This window comes from Panthera pardus, unplaced genomic scaffold (assembly GCF_024362965.1).
Source record: "Panthera pardus isolate Hobbes unplaced genomic scaffold, ASM2436296v1 HiC_scaffold_10, whole genome shotgun sequence".
Classification (NCBI taxonomy): Eukaryota; Metazoa; Chordata; class Mammalia; order Carnivora; family Felidae; genus Panthera; species Panthera pardus.
This window is the reverse complement of record NW_026526655.1, coordinates 44,246,076-44,267,375: the sequence shown is the minus strand read 5'-3', so window position 1 is coordinate 44,267,375 and position 21,300 is coordinate 44,246,076. Positions and strand designations below refer to the sequence as shown.

General features: G+C 40.6%; 2 protein-coding genes across 6 annotated transcripts in view; one reads left to right on the top strand and one right to left on the bottom strand.

The window, feature by feature from the left end:
• NEMP2 (nuclear envelope integral membrane protein 2) overlaps positions 1 to 21,300 on the bottom strand; it is a 143,680-nt gene that overhangs the window by 60,167 nt on the left and 62,213 nt on the right. For both annotated transcript variants that reach the window (XR_008423680.1, XR_002083757.2), the window contains exons 9-11: positions 18,763 to 18,899; positions 11,897 to 12,131; positions 10,601 to 10,715 (exon numbers count right to left, since the gene is read on the bottom strand). The gene's annotated coding sequence lies outside the window, so the exon portion shown is untranslated. The remainder of the gene's footprint in view (positions 1 to 10,600; positions 10,716 to 11,896; positions 12,132 to 18,762; positions 18,900 to 21,300) is intronic.
• The window catches only part of MFSD6 (major facilitator superfamily domain containing 6), a 78,103-nt gene that overhangs the window by 26,383 nt on the left and 30,420 nt on the right, over positions 1 to 21,300 (top strand). For all 4 annotated transcript variants that reach the window (XM_019462317.2, XM_053906902.1, XM_019462321.2 and 1 more), the window contains exon 2: positions 23 to 1,631. In XM_019462317.2, the coding sequence (XP_019317862.1) occupies positions 85 to 1,631 (1,547 nt within the window). In that variant the 5' untranslated portion in view covers positions 23 to 84. The remainder of the gene's footprint in view (positions 1 to 22; positions 1,632 to 21,300) is intronic.

The following is a 21,300-nucleotide window of genomic DNA, read 5'->3' as shown; positions in this document are numbered from 1 at the left end:
TCTTTTAAATTTTACTTTACAGATCAACAATAAAAATTTTGAAAGTCACAGAACTTTAAAATTTTCTGATGGTGGTGAGAAGCCATGGCGGCAGATGATAAAGTTGCCATCTTAACCGATGATGAAGAGGAACAGAAGAGAAAATACGTGCTTGCTGATCCCTTTAATGGTATTTCCAGGGAACCCGAACCACCTTCAAATGAAACACCCACCTCCACAGAAACATCTGCTCTTCCTGAGGAGGAAGTAGACTGGATAGAGAAACACTGTGTTAAAATAAACAATGATCTTCTGATATCCAAGGTCTTCTATTTTTTCTTTTACTCTGCATATGGCTCTCTTTACCCACTTCTGCCTGTGTATTATAAACAGCTGGGAATGTCACCAAGCCAGAGTGGATTGCTAGTAGGTATCCGATACTTCATTGAATTCTGCAGTGCCCCATTTTGGGGTGTAGTTGCAGATCGCTTTAGAAAAGGCAAAATTGTCCTCCTCTTTTCTCTTTTGTGTTGGGTTTTGTTCAACTTGGGCATTGGATTTGTCAAACCTGCTACCTTGAGATGTGTACCAAAGATTCCCCCAACGTCTCGTCCCACCAACTCAAGTCATCTGTTAACTATCCCGCCAACCAATTCTTCCATTACCACATCACCAAGAATGCGTGAGAAAAGGAGCCTGCTCCCTTCCACTTGGCCAGTGATATTAGAAACAGAGCCCAATGTCACCGAAACTGTCATCTTTTCGACAGCTCCAAACAAGACCAGTGCACCCACCCCACAACCTCAGACAGATGAAATTACTGACCATATTATGGACTTGACCTTGAATCCGAGCACGGCAACCCCTGCCTTCCTGGGAAATGTAACCAGAGAGACGACCACCGCTATTGTCACTACCACCAAATCTTTACCTTCTGATCAAGTCACTCTTGTTTATGATCAACAAGAAGTTGAGGCTATATTCTTGGTGATATTGGTAGTTGTCATAATAGGAGAATTTTTCAGTGCCTCTTCTGTCACCATTGTGGACACTGTAACACTTCAGTATCTGGGAAAACACAGAGATCGCTATGGATTGCAGCGTATGTGGGGCTCCCTGGGCTGGGGCCTGGCGATGTTGTCTGTGGGCATTGGGATTGACTACACACACATAGAAGTGATCATTGATGGAAAGGGGTGTAAACCCCCTGAATATCGGAACTACCAGATCGTTTTTATTGTCTTTGGGGTTCTCATGACCATGGCTTTGATTGTTGCCACTCAGTTCCGGTTCCGCTACAACCATTTCAAAAACAATGAAAATAAAGGAAAAGAGGTGGAGATCCCTCAAGTGGAGAGAAACAGCTCTACAGAGTCCTCTGAGGAGACACCAACCACCACGAGCCACTCACAAGCCTTCAACTTTTGGGACTTAATCAGACTGCTTTGCAGTGTGCAGTATGGCTCGGTGTTGTTCGTGGCATGGTTTATGGGTTTCGGATATGGCTTTGTGTTCACCTTTCTCTACTGGCATTTGGAAGACTTGAATGGAACTACAACTCTCTTTGGGGTCTGTTCAGTCCTGAGTCATGTGTCTGAGCTGACAGCTTATTTTTTTAGTCACAAGCTTATTGAATTGATTGGCCATATCAGGTAAGAACATGCTTATTATTGCTGCCCCTCAGCAACTGAACCTCATCTTTTTAGTTCACAGCTCTTTTTAGCACATAGAAACTGTAATTTGTGTTGGGGTAAGGCTGGAACGGGAATGAGATTTCCTGTTGCTCTTCCTCCTCAAAATACAAACAAAATGAAGGAAGTAATGAACCTACTTGGATTATCTAAAACAAACAAAAAATGCTGCTTCCTCTTTGTATGCCAGGAGGCTCTTGGAATAAATGTTTTCAGGTATAGGAGCACCAATGTAGTGAACTAGATTATGCTGTGGACCTCGAAGGGTCCACTTGTCCCAGGCATTTGTGAAGGAGGGTTTAAGTGGATAAAGTGGATTAGGTTTTTTCAGCCTTCAGTTATTCTCAGCCCTTGTTATATATGGTGTTTTATGAAGATATCCAAATTATTTAATTAGGCTGTGATATGACCCATCATAATCCCTAATCCATGATACTACATAGAGAAGATTCTTACATGATTTTTTTCCCTGATTATTACATCAGTCTCTGCATTTTTGTCTGCCCTGAAGACATGGGACATTTAAAAATCTTTCTTTCACCTAAATTTCCCGTATGATCTTTTTAGCCAAAAAAATCTATAAATGCCTGCTGTTTCTTGTGTAATTTTCCTCACCATTAATGTTTGTCTGAAGTTGATTGAACAGTACCTTGCTCTTTATAAGTCTTTCTTCTCTGTTGTTGGTCTAAAATGTACAGCTAGCTACACTTAAGCCTTCTTAAGTAGAAAAGTATGGCATGTCTGACCCTAAAATTTGAAGTTGCTATGACTGAAAGAGAGCAACCACACGTGTTTGTGTGTGTCTGTGTGGTAATCATTAAATCTATTTCTGTGAGAAATTAAAAAGGAGAAATAGGCACTGACAAGATTTGAGAAACAGTGACCTTTTTTCCTTTCCTTTCTCTTCTATTAACTGAAGATTTTAATTAGTTAATAACTTAAGTAATTTGATTTAAAGTTTCAACCTAGAATCATTCTTTTCCCCCAAACAATTGTGAATATTTTTTTCTTGTTTGGTTGCTTTTGCTTTGGGAGGCTGTGTCCTACTGCTTTTGTTTCTCAAATCTTTGACCCCTTTGTTGTCACTAAACAAAGCCAAGCATTGTATAGATGGTTCCCAGACCCACAGGGTCCCCAAGGCATATTCAGTGGGTCCAGTGTGAAAAGAGTCTTAGAATATTAAAGACTTGGAAGGTCCTTTAACTTTGTCCAGGTAGTGTTTACATTCTCTGAGCTGTGTGGATTCACCATGATGCATAGGATACTTGTCTTCAGCAGGAGTGTATGAGTGACTTCTCTCCTCAACTGATAGCATCTTTAAAATCACAGTCATTTGGACTGGGCACGTGTGGGCAGGAGGCGAGGCCACCCGGGCCTCCCTTCCTCCCCTCTGGCCCCCTGGGGTGGTGGGGGGGTGGGTGAAATGTTAAAAAAAAAAAAACAGTCATTTATTCCCAGAGAGGTACTCAGGCCTTATGAGTGAGTGGTGTTCCTAGATGTCATGGTTTAATCAATTAATTTGAATATTGAATATTAATTTGAATAATTGAATATTGACTCAGTACAGAGTATGAGTGTGCATTCTATTTTCAAAAAAACTGTTAGGCTCTTCTCATATGCTAAGAAAAGAAATTTCTTCTCTGTCTCTGCCTTTTATCTAAGGTGTATATTTTCATGATAAAATCCTGGGAGATTTACTACTAATTTTGGTAATTACATGAAACTTACCCTTGTATTTCCTGAGCATTTTTAGTTGTGTTTCCTTTTTTCCTGAGCATTACTAGTTACTTATTACTTAAAAACCTACAGCTCAGTTAACCTTAATTTTCTGGGTTTTATGTACAGAAAACATCTTCCTTTTCTTATTTAATGATGTGATGGAAGAAAAAGGCTCTTGTGGTCACATTGCTGCCCCCAAGAGTCTCCTGGGATTCCATTCATTAATTTGTGGTCATTTACCTCTTTTGGGTTTTGATTCTGTCCATTAAATGTATTATCCTCACTACTTTTGTAAGATCCTAATAGCTGTAGCGAGATTATGCTCACTGTTCAAGTAAACAGATATGTTTCTTTTGATGAGAATTTGGGGAGCCCAGTCAGGTGGTGGTGATTGAGATTTGGGGGCTTGAAAGTGTGATGATGACAGTTGTAAACATTTCACTGGAATTCTGCCATACAGTCAATAGTTGACAAAGAGATTATGTTTCTATGAATTGATAGTCTTTTATGTATTCCTTATAGGATCATAAGGAGGGATCTCCCTGTGGCTCTTATGTATGCACATATAGTTTTTTTTTCAATACTCTGACTGTCTTATTGTTTGTTTTTAGGAGTCTGAACCACCATAAAGATGATAAATACCCTAATGTAGCCCAAAGTGGATTTTCCACAACTTTTTAATATAGATTCATAATGAAGAAAAATATCATACCAGAAAACAGTTTTTTAAAATAGCATGTCCAGGGGCACCTGGGTGGCTCAGTCTGTTAAGTGCCCAACTTCAGCTCAGGTCATGATCTCACAGTTTGTGAGTTCAAGCCCTGCTTCAGGTTCTGTACTGACAGCTCAGAGCCTGGAGCCTGCTTCAGATTCTGTGCCTCCCTCTCTTTCTGTCCCTTCTCCACTCTCACTCTGTCTGTCTCTCTCTCTTTCAAAAATAAATAAACATTAGAAGAAAAATATTGTAAAATATAATAAAATAACATGTCCACTTTTGAAGTACTTAGCATTTTAATAGTTACACAGTTTGGGTCCAGTTTTTCAGGGGATAAACTATCAGTCTAACCACACACACACACACACACACACACACACACACAGAAGTGATTTCTGGTTTTGATCTTGGATTTTGTTCTTCTCTGGAAAGTAGCTTTCTCAGGCAAATAGGATAATGCTGACTATTTCCACTAAAAGAGGTAAATTTCTTTTGATGTGAAATCACATGACTTTGGAATTTACAGCAAGTATATTTCTAGGCTAATTTATGTAAAGGTGATAACTAGACTTCTTTAACTAGAAATATAAATGTATCTTAAGGATACATTTATGCTGCTGAATGTTTTAACAGCTGTGAGTAGAGCTGAGATCAAAATACATTGCAATTAATCATTTATAAATTTGTAAATCATTGCTATCCAGTATTAGGCCATCACGTATGTTATTTGATTTAAATTTGTTTAAATTTTAAGGGATACAAAAATCTACTCAATCAACTCTGACTTTGCCCTAAAATTCTTGCACTCAAGGTCAGTTTTGCCATTCAAATGTCATTTGGAAGGGGTTATAGATTAACCATGCTTAGCCATTAATTACTACTTAATAGTAGCTAAGTATCCCAACGAGCTAGCCAGTCAGCTTGGGAAAGAAGCAAACAGCAAGAGGAAGAAAGCACAGGTTTTCCTGGTGCAAGAAGACCAAGAACAGAGAACAAGACGCTGGGCTACCAGCTGAGGACACAGGACATAGGACGTGAAGTTTTGTCATTGGAGGAACAGCAATCAGCATTATAAGGAGGAAACACTACTGTCGAGGTGGGGTGCTCGGGGAAGCCTTCACAGAGGAGGCGGAATTCGAGCCTGCCTTTGAAGGATTTAGAGAAGATCGTGTTTATTTACTTAAGTTTCGCTGCTTCTCCTCTCCCTTGTTCTACCATTATATTAGCTAAGTCTAGATCTGCTGGCTGTCAGATCCTATTCTCACCCTCCGTGGCAGGGTGCTGATTTCTGCAGGCTGCTTCTCCCAGGACCTGGTCTCCTGGCTTCTGCGTGGGTTCAGCCCATCCAGTAGTTCTCAACCAGCAGACATAGGAGGAATGCTTTCAGGACTCCTGCTGCTCAGGCTGCACTCTTACGGCTCCCTAGGGTGAACCCAGGCATTCACACTTCTTCAAGTTCCCTGGTTGGTTTTGGTTGATTTCATCGTGTGACCAAGATTGCTAACCACCAAGCTGGTGAGAGGCACAAGTGGAGGACTAGCGGGAGGGAGGGAGGAAGGGAAAAAATCCAGGGCATTTCCTTCTTTTTAGCTCCTGCAGTGTCTTCTGTGAGTTTTGGTAACTGTTCTCTTCGGTCCTTTCAGGTGGATCTTTCCCAGCTTTGGGGACTTTCCTCAGAGGCAGATCAGTGCTCAGCCATTGTGGCTCTCCGCACAGCCCTCTTCAGTCTCTACCCTGCCCCCCAGACTCTCAGTCTTTCTCCTCAGCTCTGAAGACCCCTGTGCCCTGTCAGGCAGCGTCTCTCAGAGCTGCTGTACCTCCCTGTAGCCCACCACCATGGGTGGCCCTGACCCCTGCTAACATGCCCATTCCCGTCAGCCTTCCACCATGGGCCTGCCAGAGGCTGCCTGAGTTCCCTCACCAGACTGGGCTTCTCAACACTTCCTTGCAGTTCTTGGTGAAAATGCAAAAAAGAGTGTGGACATTAAGCAACTTTTTTCTCTTCTCATTTTTTTCAATGTTCATGTTTTTGGGAGAGAGAGAGAGAGACCGACCGACCAACGCCACGAGGGAGGGGCAGAGAGAGGGAGACTGAGAATTTGAAGCAGGTTCCCGAATGTCAGTGCAGTGTCTGACGTGGGGCGCAAACGCAGCCACCCAGGTGCCCCTGTCTTCTCATTTTTTAAAGGAGACTTAATTTTCACAGTAAATTTGTAGTTAAGTAATACATTCTCTACAGGAGCAAGTATTTCTCTTATTTAAAGATCAAAACCCTGCATATTTGTTCAGTTTAGCGGAACGGCTATTTAGGCTTAGAGAACTGCAGGTTCATGGCATGTAGGGCCTACCACTGAAAGGACTGGGAGATTCGAGGCCAGGTGGGTGCTGGGATTAGGAATGCAAACTTTATCCTGGAGGCAGTAGGGAATCACTGCAAGGTTCAGAGCAGGGGAGAGTCATAGATTTTTATTTACTTGCAAAGCAGTAGGTAACTTTGAAGCAGGGAACCCACTGAGAGGGTTCTTAAAATAGTCCAAGGGAGAGCTGAACAGGGAGAAATGATACAGACCTGAACTACAGCAGCACCAACAGAAATTGAGGGAAGGGATGGATTTGGGAGGTAAAATTAACAGAATGGTTTGTATGTGGGAAATAAAGTAGAGTTCCCCATGTTTCCAGTTTGGGTATCCAGTGTCCAGTTTAGTGGTTCCTCTAAATCCAACAGGAAATTCAGGAAGGAGATGCAGATTCGGGGCAATGCAATCTGAATCATAATTGGGCTTGAAATTGGAACATCTATTTGGGAATGTCTAACAGAGAGTTGATTATTCCAAGCCTGAAGCTTAAGCTGTATCTCCAAGTTTAGGATTGGGGATACCGATTTGGGACAGTTGAAACTGTGAACACAGATAAGATCAGCAAGGAAATTTTGTGGTCAAAGAAGAGAAATGGGCTGAGGAAAGTCAATTACAGTGGTCTCCAAGATTTATTCTTATTGAAATGTTGGTCTATGCTCTATAGCTTAAAGTGTGTATTCTCATGCTTAAGAATATTTTGTGCTGGGGTAGTGTGCGGTATGGTATTCACTGTAACCTTTTTCCATCTTGCTTTAGGAGGAAATGACCTTCTGAGCTCTTCTCCAATCCCATCTCTTGAGCCAGGCACCCTCTATGAGTGTTTATAAGTGGACTTAAAACATAAACAAGGAAGAGAGAAAAATAAAGGGAGAGGAATGTAAGGAGCAGAAATAGAAAGAAAGAAAAGTAGAGAAAGGAAATGCTGTTCTCTCGAGGGGAGGGGATGGTTTCTTCTTGTCCTTATTCATGAAAGGCACTGCCACATAGTGGTTCCAGACACAGGCTTAGAGTCCCATTGCCTGGTTTCAGAGCCCGGCTTCGCCTTTTGGAACTGTGTGGCTGTGGACAAGTTATGTAAGTTTTAGCATCTCTGTTTTGTCATCTGTAAATAGGGATACTTTTAGTACCTACATCTTAATTGTTGTTTTTATTTCTTTTAATGAAGACTAATGAGATAAAGTAGGGCAAGTGCTTAGCACAGTGGCTGGCATATATTAGGAGTTCAGTTGATTTTTTAAAATTATTACTTGGTCAATCCTCGGCTATATCATGTTGCTTATACAAGAGCCATTGACTATGACAAAAACGCAGGGGCTTAGCACAGTATCACAAGTGTACAGGTCATTAAGCCTGCAAAGCCCAAATGTTTGTGGTTTTCAAAATTTTCAAAACTAACACTCTTTTCAAAAACATTTTGATCAAACTGAGTTTTTCTCCGCCTCCCCCTCCCCATTTTATGACTATAGACTGTTTATATACTCTCTGGTGCCATTTTTTAGGGTTTGGTAAGTATAAGCTACCATTTCTGTAATAGCTGACATACAGAGTGATTATAATTGTAACTCATTATTTATATGTGATAGATTTCTATTTTTTCTATTTCTCTCCCACTTTACCTTCAAAGACATTGATATCCATTTTTATAGGAAAAGCCTTTTAGAGCTGTTACAAGCAAGTATAGATTCTCATTATTAAAAAGCTGTGAGCTATAGAATCTCAAAAGTAGAACTTACGATCAAGAGTTGAAAGGGAGTAATTTGCTTTTTATAGTCCCTTGAAAAGAGCAACTCTGCAAAGAAATATATTACCATGTTATAGCTACCAGGCTGACTTGTTAATAACAGCATTACTGATAATTGAGCCATTCATAGTTCAGAACAAAGGCCATTATGGTAAGGTAGTGTAAGTGAATCCAGGACTTTTATTTATTGGTGTCATATTTGGTTTATTTTCTCTTCTACCTCTGGTGGCTGGGTTGACCCAGGTGCTCACTAAGTTAAAGAGAACAGAACTCACTCTGTATGAGCTGTAACTTGTGGTTGTGGACAGCCTCCTGCCCCTGCAATCTCACAGGCTGAGGTGATGTCTGTCAGGGTGTGCACCAGCAAGAGTAAACACCGCTCGTGCAAATTCATTACCTAGACCACACTGTGGGACCAGTTCTGCAGCCCCTGGGGTGCTCAAGTGAGACATTTTCTGTAAAATGAAAATTGCATTTTAAGGTATAGCCTTATCTGGAAAAACTTAAACACATGCAGAAAGACATGTACATGGACACTTACTTGCTTATGCAGCTTTCTAACAGTGGAAAAGAGAGTCTAAATATCTATCAACTGGAGAATAAATATGTTCAATATGGTATAGTCATAAGATAGAAGCCTATGCAAAAGGTAAAAGGAATGGACTAAATCAATATGCCAACATGGAAAGCTCTCAAAAATATGTTGAATGGGGGGTTGTGCCTGGGTGGCTCAGTTGGTTAAGCGTCCAACTTCGGCTCAGTTCAAGATTTCACAGTTTGTGAACCCCCACATAGGGCTCTATGCTGACAGCTCAGAGCCTGGAGCCTGCTTCAGATTCTGTGTCTCCCTCTCTCTCAGCCCCTCCCCGGCTCTCTCTTTTTCTCTCTGTCTCTAAAAAATAAATAAACATTAAATAAAATCTTTAAGAAATATATTGAATGGGGAAAAAGCAAGTTTCAGAATGATACATAGTTTGGTACATTTATGCATATCTTCACAATGCATTTTATTTATTTATTTTTTAATTTTTTTTTTATGTCTATTTATTTCTGAGACAGAGCATGAGTGGGGGAGGGGCAGAGAGAGAGGGAGACACAGAATCCAAAGCAGGCTCCAGGCTCTGAGCTGTCAGCACAGAGCCCAACGCGGGGCTCGAACTCACAGACCGTGAGATCATGACCTGAGCCGAAGTTGGACGCGTAACAGACTGAGCCACCCAGGAGCCCCTTCACAATGCATTTTAAAAGCTACACGTATTTTAAGGTCGCCTTGGTGGCTCAGTCGGTTAAGCATCTGACTTCATGAAGCTCAGGTCAGGATCTCACCATTCATGAGTTCAACCCAGATTCGGGCTCTATGCTAACAGCTCAGAGCCTGCAGCCTGCTTCAGATTCTGTGTGTGTGTGTGTGTGTGTGTGTGTGTGTGTGTGTGTCTCTGCCCCTCCTCCACTGGCACGCTGTCTCTCTCTCTCTCTTTCAAAAATGAATAAACATTAAAAATATTTAAAAAAAAATAAAAGCTACACATATTTTTATGGGTATATCTATATCAAAAGACATTTAAATTTGGAGAGGAAAAATATATTTCAAATTCCTATTAGCCCTGGACAGGATGTAGAAAGGAGGTGACTGGGATGGGGAACAAAGAGGACAAGAGGAACCTCCACTTTATCCATAATATTTAATTTTTAAAGAAAATATGGAAAAATACTCATAATTTTCCATTCCTGGTGCTAGATATATACCTTGCAGGTTTTTTCTGGATTTTCTGTTGGAAAACAGCTGAAAGCTTGTCTACTTATAGTGAATCATTATAATTATACTTATATAGAATTGTGTGTTAGTGTAACTGTATATATTTTATAGACACGTATTATATACCAATATGTCAAACATTGAGAATTTGTGCCCCTGATATGTACATTGCCCATGTGTTTACTCCTAAGTAGCATATATATAAATGACTAAAAGTGTATTTTATATAAGTATCATGGCCTCAGGTCTTTCAAATGAGATCAGATGCAAATTTATACTATCTTATTGGGAATTAATATCAAACTGCCCAACAACCATGTTTTGGGTAGCAAGTACATTTCTTTATATACAAAAAGAAATTAAGGTATCAAAAAGACAAGTGAAATCCCAAAGACCATACAGTTTATTACAGGCAGTAAGCCCAAGTATGAGTGTTTGTACCAGCAGTTTAATTATTTTGAGTCATACAGTGCCCATTTACTGCCTTTTTTTGTGTGCAGTCAAAAATCTAAGTAATCTGACTAATTATATTTCTACTTCTCCATGGAAATATTTACCAGACTGCAATTATATAATTGTGTAGGATACTTTCAAGAGTGGATAAGAAAAGAAATTTTCTTAGAAGTTTACTACGAAGCATACCTCTCCAAAGCCTTTCCAACTGGAAGGAAGAATACTGCTCCGTTCTTATTGCTGAAGTAGTAAGCGTCTTTTCTTCACCTTTTCTCTGCTGAAAATAGCATCTCTGAATAGTAATCTATAAGCAGACAAACAGTAATTTGTTAACTTTTCCTGAAAAAGATAATCCACAGATTGAAGCTCAGACATTTTCAAAAAGAGTAAATGTTATTACATTTGTCTAGGTACTGTATCTTTGAACCATGCCGCGGTGTTTTGAAGTTGACCACTGGGTACCATGAGGAATCCTCATGGATGAAGTGTTGGCCATAGTCCTTGGCTGTGACTGTGGAATGTTGGCCAGACATTTCATTCCATTTAGAAGAATGAGAAAGAGAAGGGAGCAAATTGGTCTAGCCTTGACTTCAGTCACCTTTTCAAGCCCTGGTAGAATTGTGGGGTAGTCTGGTAGCTATCCTGTTTCCTTTTGTTCTTCTTTTTGCCAGTCTACCTATAGGGAGTGTGTGTGTGTGCATGACCTAGGTTCAGATCTCACACTTACTGTATGTCTGACCTTGGTTAAGCAGCAATTTAGCTTTGTTAAGCCTTTTAGGTTCCTCATTTATAAAATGGGGTTAATAATTGTACTTAGCTTCATAGCATTGTGATTAAGATTAAATGACATAATGGATAGCAATGCTAAGTGCTCAACTATAAACAGTAGGTCGTATTGTTACTGTTATTATTAATTGACTCCTTCAACAAGTATTTATTAAGCACATACTAGATGACAGAGACTTTCCTAGACCCTGGAGCTATATCAAGCGTGTAGTAAGATAAACACAGGCTCCTCATGGAAGGAACTAACATACGGTTGGGGTAGACAATAAGCAGTTAACAGATTATTTTATTTCTGAGGATAATGAGTAATATATGGCAAAAATAACACAGGATGAGGGTTCACAGAGTGACTGAGTAGAGGAGACTGTTTTAGCTTGGGTGGGCTAGGAGAAGTGACTTTCTCTGAAGAAGTGACATTTGAGTAGAGTCCTGAATAGAAGCCACCCAGTGAAGATTTGGGGCACCGAGGAAACCACAAGTGTGAATGGCCTAATGTGAGAGTGAGGACTAACAGGAAGTCAGCAAGGTGGACAGGGATCCTGCAAGGCCTTGAGGACCACATTAAAGGATAGCATGTGACACATCTAAGAGAAGTGGGAGCCATTGGCGAGTTTGAGCAAGTGGTGATATGAACAGATTTCTGCTTTTGTGTTTTTTAAAAATATCTATATGAGTGGTAAATTTATCATCATTATTTACCTTGTTCTACTTTAGAAGGGTCCCAATTTACTTCAGTCTCTGAGTTACAGAGAAATTATAAGTTGTTTTCTTCTTGAGTCATAAACTGGTAATCCATGCACTACCTTTGTTGATTTAATGCCCTCCACCAATCCAGATGAAGGTTTTGAGTTTTTGTGGGGTTTTCTTTTTCTTCTTTTTTCTTTCTTTTTTTTTTTTTTTTTAGCAACTTCACAATTCAGAATAGCCATGCAATCTAGAGGATAAACAAAAAATAAACATTAAACATTTAAAAATCTCCAACTTTAACAAAAATATAATTATAGGATGATACTACAAAAATAATAATAGTTGGTATGCTACCATTTGAGTGCTTATTATAGAAAAGTGCTTACGAAGGCATGTGCTAAATACTCTATGCCACACCCTCATTTAACTCTTTTAGTGGCCTTGTGAGTTAAGCATTGGTAGGTCTATTTCAAAGAGGAAAGGTTCAGAGTAGTTAAAAAGTTGCCCGTGGTGACACAGTTAGTTAACAGCAGAGGTAAGATTCAAACCCAAGCCATTCAGATCCCAAAGCTCATGATCTCAGCTACTTTATAGATTCATGGGCACAGACTTAGAGTGGCAAGTATTGCCCCTTTATGCAACCCAGTCTTACCTCTCAGTCTTCTTCTTTTCTGTTGTGGATGACCAGTGTCAGTACAATTTTTTCACCTGTTTCAGGTACCTTCCTTTATCTTCCTGGTAAGACCTCCATTCCTCTAAAATGCCCCATTCTCTCAAATTATTCCTTTTACCCCCGATGAAATTCACATTTCTCCAGATTAGCTGCCTTTCAGTAGTGTGAGGATCAGAGTAATATAAAACTCACACTGAATATAAGTGGAAAAAACTAATGTTTCTCATGATGGCTGTGTATCATATAGAGTTAATTCACAAATATTATGTTCACTCAATGTTTTTTTAAAAGAAGGCTTTATTAAAGACCAGATCCTGTTCTAGGATACAATGTTGAACAAGATAGACACAGCACCTCTATCATGGGGGCTCACATAGTGTGGAAGACCATAAAACAAACAAAAGTGTTGGGTGCTACGGAAATGTTAACTTAGGCACCTAAGACATTGGGAATGGGAAAAGAATAAAGCAAGTAAAACTGAAAGTTCTTTTGGGCAGGATTTACTGTAGCTGGAGCAAGGGAGAAGTTATTTTGTGAGCTAGATACCACATAGGTGGTGGTGCTACCCACCAAGGAAGGGAACCCAGGGAGGTGGGGAGAGGATACTGGAGTATGGACCTTGTGTGAAGCCTCTGAGACAGTGGAGATGCCCACTGTTGTATTTGTAAGTCTAGATCTTGGAAGAGAGGAGGAGGCTGGAGAGAGGTCTTTTGAGGAACACTGACTGGCATGTAAGTAGGACAACTAGCTCCATCCCATGATTTCAGTTTTCTGTAACCATCTTCCTTCTCTACTTCCCTTCAGCTAGTAGATCCATTTTGGAAAACCATTTACCCCAAATAAGGAACGTGTTACTATCAGTGTTACTTCTGGAAGCAGTGCCTACCATAGAGCAGGACTATTGAAAAGAGGCAAACTCAGTGCTTCTAAGATGGGGATGAAAATTATATCCTAAAGTCAGAACCTGAAGTCTTGATGATTATTTCTCTAATGTTCTCTTGATGTTATTCACTCATAACTCAAGGCCTTCATCCTAGAGTGAGCCACTATTCACCCTTAGGAATGGTGGCCCCTGCATTTCCATGGGACTGGAGAAACATAGTACTGGAGGGAATATGATGCCCCAAATAGCCTAATGGCTTAGGTGTGATTTTTTGTGCTTAGGGCTTACTTGATAAGTGCAATTTAAACTAAGAAAGCAAATCAAGACCAGCAAACAAATCAATTACTATTTTTTAATACACATGCCTGAAGGTAAAATTATTTTTTATTGCCTTAACTGAGGAATGCCACTGATAACTGGAATATACTTTATTCCACAGATTCTTGTATCTTTTAGAGGGAACCATTTTATTCTCAGTTTCCTAATTAGACTACATTAGAAAATCATTATTTCCATTTCTGATTTCTAGATCACCAATAAAAATAAATGGAAATAATATTGTAGGCTTTACAATTTATACAGTTTTCATAAATATTTTTATTGTTATAGCCACTTGACAAAACAGTTAAGTTTTGTTATATTCATTTTACAGTGGCTTGATGAGAGCCGGATAACCTCCATTGGTGGAAAAGACATGTTGACTCCCTGGGGGCCTGGGGTGGAGCACCTGAGAACCTGCAGCCAGGGTTCATGGAGCCCCAGGGTAGGTTCCTAATTGTGTCAGAGAACATGGGTATTAAGAACAGAGAAGCCCAGGGGCGCCTGGGTGGCTCAGTCGGTTGAGCGTCCAACTTCGGCTCAGGTCATGATCTCACGGTCCGTGAGTTCGAGCCCTGCGTCGGGCTCCGTGCTGACAGCTCGGAGCCCGGAGTCTGTTTCAGATTCTGTGTCTCCCTCTCTCTCTGACCCTCCCCTGCTCATGCTCTGTCTCTTTCTGTCTCAAAAATAAATAAACCTTAAAAAAAAATTAAAAAAAAAAAAAAAAAGAACAGAGAAGCCTGTTGCTATGGACTGAATTGTGTCCACCCTGAAATCCATATGTTGAAGCCCTAACCCCGAGTGTGATGGTATTTGGAGATGGGGCCTTTGGGAGGTGACTAAGGTTATATGAAATCATCAGGGTGGGGCCTTCATGATGGGATTAGTACCCTTATAAGAAGAGACACTAGAGAGCTTGCTCTGGCTCTTTCTCTCCACCATGGCAGGACACAGTGAGAAGGTGGCCATCTGCAAGTCAGGAAGAGGGTTTTCAGCAGAATCCAACAGTGCTGGCACCCTGTTCTCAGATTTCCATGTTCCAGAACTGTTAGAAAATAGATTTCTCTTGTTTAAGCCACCCATTCTGTAGTATTTTGTTATGATAGCCTGAGGTGACTAAGACCTATGTCCTAACAGAGCAAGGAGAGCCTGAGAAGGATAGAGAGGGCTGGGATTCCCAAAGATTCTAAGAGTCAGAGGATACTGGAGTAGGAGTGATGTGTGGCTTAACATTGGGATGACTGTGAGAGTGAGTCAAGCAGTGGTAAACTTCTTTTTCTGCATGTGTACTCCATTCCTGGTGGCATTCACATTGGTTGGATGGGCAGATCCACCATGCATGACTAAGAAGGAACAGATTTGCTATGATTGCCCAAGGTCTGCCCTTCTGAATGGTGGGGTGGGGACTCAGCCCAGGTCTCTGGCTGGTAGATCCCATACTCTTTTCAGTGAATCAGATAATAATGTTGGCATCCATCAAAGTAGATGAAGACTAGTTTCATTATTACTTGATTACTCTTAACCAAGTTACTCTTAATTATGAATACTCTTTCGTTACTACTAAGTTATTACTATTAAGTTATTCTTAGTTCTATCAACAAGATTTTGTTAGAAATCTAGTATGTTTCAAATGCAAGTAGAATATCACAGCAAATTTTTGTGAAACAAGATTTTTAAGGTAGAATGGTCATTGGTGTGTGTGTGTGTGTGTGTGTGTGTGTGTGTGTGTGTATGTGTAAAAGAGTACCCTTTCAATTTCTCTGTTTGCCTCCAATCCTCATGGTCAGGGTGGAGGAGGTCTGCTGACTATGGGAAGGGTGTAGGATTTGACAGCAGAAGTCCTCAAGTTGAGTCTTGGTTCTGCGATTTGTTTAGTTTTGTGACTCTGGCAACTTGGTTCACCTTTCAGGGCCTTGATTTCTTCAGCTGCAAGATAGGATTCATGAGAACTCTTGCCCTTCCTATTTCAGAAGATTATTGGCAGGAACAAATGAGATAGTAAGTGGGAAAAATGCTAAAGAATTGGAGAACATTATAGAAATACTAGTATGAAGGGTTAGGCATGGTGAGGGGCCTGCAGTAAGCAGAGGTCTCAAGGCCACTGAGGTTGATGGTCTTTTTTCCTTAATGTCACAAAAGAGGGGGAAGAGGAGTGGGTTTGGACAGAATCTAATATTCAGTTACAGTTTCCTATTTTGAAAAAAATGGAACAAAATTTCTAGTCATAAAAATGTATTAATTGACAAGTTTGGGGCAGGAGTTTACTGAAATTGTATTTTTTTGTTCTTTCTTGAAAAACCCATAACCTAATTTTCACTTCAGGGAAAGTGTTTAGCATTGTGAGTTGGGATTACATTGAATTAAGTCTGAAAGCTAGTGAAAGTTCAAGAAAGAGAGAAAGAGAGGGAGATAGCTCAAATTCAGTGTTGGTAGGTAGAGTAGTTGACTCTTCACAGTGGGTTCTGTGGAGCTACTTTAGGGATCAAGGAAAGGAAAAGATCCGGGCAACTTTCAACCCCCTGGTGGGCTAAGCCCATCTCAAAGACCTCCCAGGCGGGTCTAGAGACCTGAAGTGTTGATGAACACAGCCTGAGTCGGTGGTTGGACCTACACAAGATGGAGACTCTTAGCCCCTGTCTTTGCTCTCCCCTTACAATCCTGTTAGGGGTGTGTGTGTGTGGGGGTGCCCCTCCCTAATTTCTGTTTCTTACCCAGCCCAAGCCAGATAGTCAATTTCTGATTATTTGGTTTCAAAGTCTGTCTGCTTGGGGACAGAAATCCTGGCTCACCTTGTGTGCTGCCGTAGCATTGACACCTGAACTTTCTGGGGCTACCTCAGGAGAAATAGGTTTTTGACCCATTTTATCTCATAACAAAATTTTCCTCTTAACTTTTCTTTTTTGATCCAGGATATTGGGCAGCTGTTGACTGGCATTTGCTTTACTACTTTCCTCTTATGCCATTCCTCTTAATGATTCATCAAAGTTTAAAATGTTAACTGTCTTCTAAAGTCAACTCAAACATATATCCCACTTCCTTGATCCAAACGCATAGCTGTTACCATAGCTATGGTATGGTAACCATACCATACCATAGGCATAACCACACTAGCGTCACCAGGCCCTGTCGTTACTGGTCCAATCCACAGGCGTTTCTTCAGTCCCTGTGAAGAAGTCTAGGTCTGACTTCATGTAGGAACCCTGGAGTAGGAACACAGCACATTGTTGTTATCTAGCAAAAGAGCCAAAGGGCAAGGGAGCAGGGACCTTGACTTTCACTGGCTAATGGATTTTGAGGCCCCCATTCTGCCTGTCTGGACCTCTATTTCCTTGTCTTTATAAGACGGTTGGACTTAATGGCTGTGGCTTCTTTGAGTTCTGACTCTAATGATCTAACTTTCTACTGTGGTTGGTTTTAGTATGTGAAAAACCACACATCAGACCTCACTGCTCCCTGCCCACCCCTGCAAGGACTCAGACTCTGAATGGGTTTTGCTGAGAAATCAGAAATGTGCACACTGCCATTCATGCAAACTCATCCAGACGATGCCATGACAACAGACTGTCTGGTCAGAGATGGGCAATGTGATTTATGATAGTGGATCTGTATAGAGGATTTTCTTTCTGGAAGGCCAGTAGATTTGAATGGAAGTTAGAACTATAAAACTTGGACATTTATCCATGTACTGGCTCCGAATTTGTAAAAGACTTGGCTGCCCTTGCTGAGATGTTTGCATTTTATTTTATTTGCATTTTATTTAATGCTAGTGAAGGCAGTTATGACCATTCCTGAGAAAAGTCTACTGCCAGTATGTCTGTGCCCTGGATGACATCACTTCAGACAAGGTGCAGCCTAGGCCCCACCATGCTGCCTGTTGTAAAAACGTATTAATTAGCACTGTTTGTCAAAGCCTTTCACTCTACATCAACCACTGGAAAAGTAAATAGCAGTCCCCTAGATAACATAAATGAATAAATATAGTTGGATTGGGTTGTACAAACTGCTAACAATTTTTTTCTAAGGGTGCAGCCTCATGCTGACTTCAGAAGCCCAGGGCAGCTACCACTGGAATCATACATTTTATTTCTGATCCACGGAATAAATAGCTCTTGAGTAAAACACGGCATTCTTTACTAAATTTTGTTGGAATTCTAAGTAACCTTGGAGATCATTTTTGTGGCCTGAATTGTGTCCCCTCCCCCAAATTCATATACTGAACTCCTAACCTCTAATACCTCAGAATGTGACTGCATTTGGAGACAGGGTCTTTAAAGAGGTAGTTAAGTTGAGGGGCACCTGGGTGGCTCTGTCAGTTAAGCGTCTGACTTTGACTTGGGTTATGATCATGTGGTTTGTGGGTTTGAGCCCCATGTTGGGCTCTCTGCTGTCAGCGTGGGGCCTGCTTCGGATCCTCTGTCCCCCTCGCTCTCTGCCTTCCCACACTTGGGCTATCTCTCTCTTTCTCAAAAATAAACATTTAAAAAAATTTAAAGGGTAGTTGAAATGAAGTCATTAGCGTAGACCAGTGTCTAATATAATGGGTGTCCTTATGAGAAAAGGAGATTGGGACACAGGCACACATTGAAGAAAGACCATGTGAGGACACAAGGAGAAGACAGCCATCTACAAGCCAAGGAAAGAGGCCTTAGAAGAAACTAATACTGCTGATACCTCGATCTTAGATTTCTAGCCTCCAGAATTGTGAGAAAATCAATTCTGCTGTTTAATCACCCAGTCTGAGGTATTTGTTATGGTAGAGCTAGCAAACTAATACCATCACATAGGCTTAGCTTGAGCCCAGTTTAGATTTCTTTCCCCCTAATCCTCGGCAGATGGTTACTTAGTCTTTGGCCGCTTCTAGTGATGTGGAACTTGCTACCTCACAAGGTAGCTAAGATCTTGTCTCACTTAGGACTCTTTCACTTGAGGAAGCAGAAAACCTTACTCAAAGGGGCTTAAGGAAAACAAGGAATGTACTGTCCAACTGCAAAGTCTAGCAGATACCTGTAGGGGTAGCTTTAATCGGAGCTCATATGATGCAGTCAGAACCTGGGTTTCTTCGTCTACCAGCTCTGCCTTCTACTGGGTAGGTTTCCTATGCCTATGCTGGAAGTCCCAGGTCGGTCCAGGATCAGATCCAGCTGAAAAGAGAGAATGCTTTATTTTCTTAGTTTCTGCTTAGCAGCTAAAACAATTTCTATTGTACTGACTGCTCACAGGTCTGACTTAGGGTTAACATAGCCCCTTCCCTCCTCAGCAGAAAAGGCCTTTATGAATGTCCCTCATACAGCTTTGTCTCTCCAGTTCTCTCATGGATTTTCCACGGGGCATCTTATCCCAGACTCCCCACTATTCTTTCCCCTCCTTATTCTGGCTCCTTTCTTTTTTGCCAGTGATCTCTTTAATTGTTCCCACTTCCTCCTGTGGTCTGGCCAAAGTCAAGAACAGTGAGACTGTTATCTCCTTTTGGTTTGGTCATGATACTCCTTCAGCCTGAATTTTGATGAACTTGTTTAACTCCCTCAAATTTAGCTTAGGGTCAACTAAAACTCTTGAGGCCTTTTTCAAATTAACTGCTATATTAAATGTCAATGATTCTTGTTTGGAAATGATAGAATTTGTATTTTATATATACCTCAGGTCATCTCATGGAAAATTTTTAAACAAAAACTTATATGGGGTGTGTGCATGTGTGTGTGTGTGTTTGGTCATCTAACTTTTACCCAAATGGAAACTAGAACAAAACAGCATATTGTGTCTTCCAAGTAGTTGGGTTCCATTAATTAAGGTTCTGTTTTGTTTTGAACATCCTTATTTTTCTACCTAAGATACACACAACCTTAAGAAAAAGTAGACAGATAAACTAAAGGGACAATAGAGAGGAGTAAATATGGCCAGGAACCAGCACAGTGAGCCAGCTGATGATTGCCATAATTATACTCTTAGCTTATCAATCACTGAGAGAGGAAATATTTGAAGGCAGCTAAATAAAGAATGACTTAACACCAACAGAGGCTCAGACTTCACTTTTTCTAGCAGAAAAAAAAGGAAGTATTGGTAGCTGTACAAACCATAGGTAAATGAATAGTCTTTTTCCTTCAATCACTCTTCGGACATACAATATGGTTCTTATGCTCTGTTCTACAAGGATGGGTCCGTAGCCAGCTACGCCTGTTTAGTGATAGGAGCTTGGTGACTTGGTGTCTCTATTGATGATCCCCTTGGCTGTGCTGTGTTTGGTACGAGAGTGCCACTGATTCTTTGAGCTTTGTGGCATGTATGCTGACTCTTAGTCCTCTAGTGAGATGGGTCTGTGGGTACCCAAGAACCCTGTTATCTGCTAGTGCACATGTGTTGAAGATTCACTGCATGATGCTTCAGGAGGCCCTCAGATAAGCAAACAACAGACAGCTGTTCATTGAACTATTGCTTGTTCACAGAAATGACTTAATATTATCTTCAACCATAGCCTATTAACATTAATCACAAATGGTGACAAATATGGACATCCATTTTTTTAATCATCCTAGTTCCAGGTCTTTTTTATAAATCAAATCATTCTTTCACATACCTATCTCTCATACACACACACACATAAAATTATAAGCATAATATATTTCATAGTTCCTATCTTGTTCATCACCGTATCCCTGGCACTTAGCACAGTGTGTTCAGTAAATATTTGTTGAGTGATGTTCTGTTTAAAGTATTTATATTTTCCCTCTAGTTATTGAATATTTATTGAGTGCCTACTGTGTGCCAAGCACTGGGGATAAAACCTAGCCAATATTACATGATTGATCTCACCCCGCATGAAGCATACAGCCAGGTTGTTGACACACAGGTACAACTGAGATAAGAATTATGAGGAGAGGCACATGATAACAGCTGTGGTCACATACAAAGGAATTGAGTGAGATCAGAAGGAAGGGTAGGACATCAGGTCATATTGAGGGATAGGTTGGGACAGTAGCCCAGTGGGTCCATTTGGCATTTGTGTGGCTGGAGGACAGAGAGCTAAGCAGAACATTGTACCAGATAGGCTGCAGAGAAACATGTTTTATAATAGAATCTTGTTTCTATCAGCTGCTTTGTTTCAAAGGTTCCCATTGTGTCACATACATTTTCTGATGATCCAAGTGGTCCTTGAAGTAAATAAGCACTTTCCTGAAGTCTCTAGAGAGAGACTGCCATTTCCTTTGTCCAGGAAGAATACAATAATGGTGATGCTGATTTTTTATGTCCTTTTCTTAACTATTTGTGTCTATATGGTTTACTTACATTCAATCTCACAACAAATTCAAAAGATAGCAATAATATTGAATAGTAGCTAGGATATCATATTGTTTTCATAATTTTTTAAAAGTTTATTTTAATTATTTTGAGAGACAGAGAACGGGAGGGGCAGAGAGAGAGAGAGAATCCCAAGCAGACTCCACACTGTCAGTGCAGAGCCCAATGTGGGACTTGAACCCACAAACTGTGAAATCATGATCCTAGCTGAAGTCGAGTTGAATGCTTAACCAACTGAGACACCCAGGA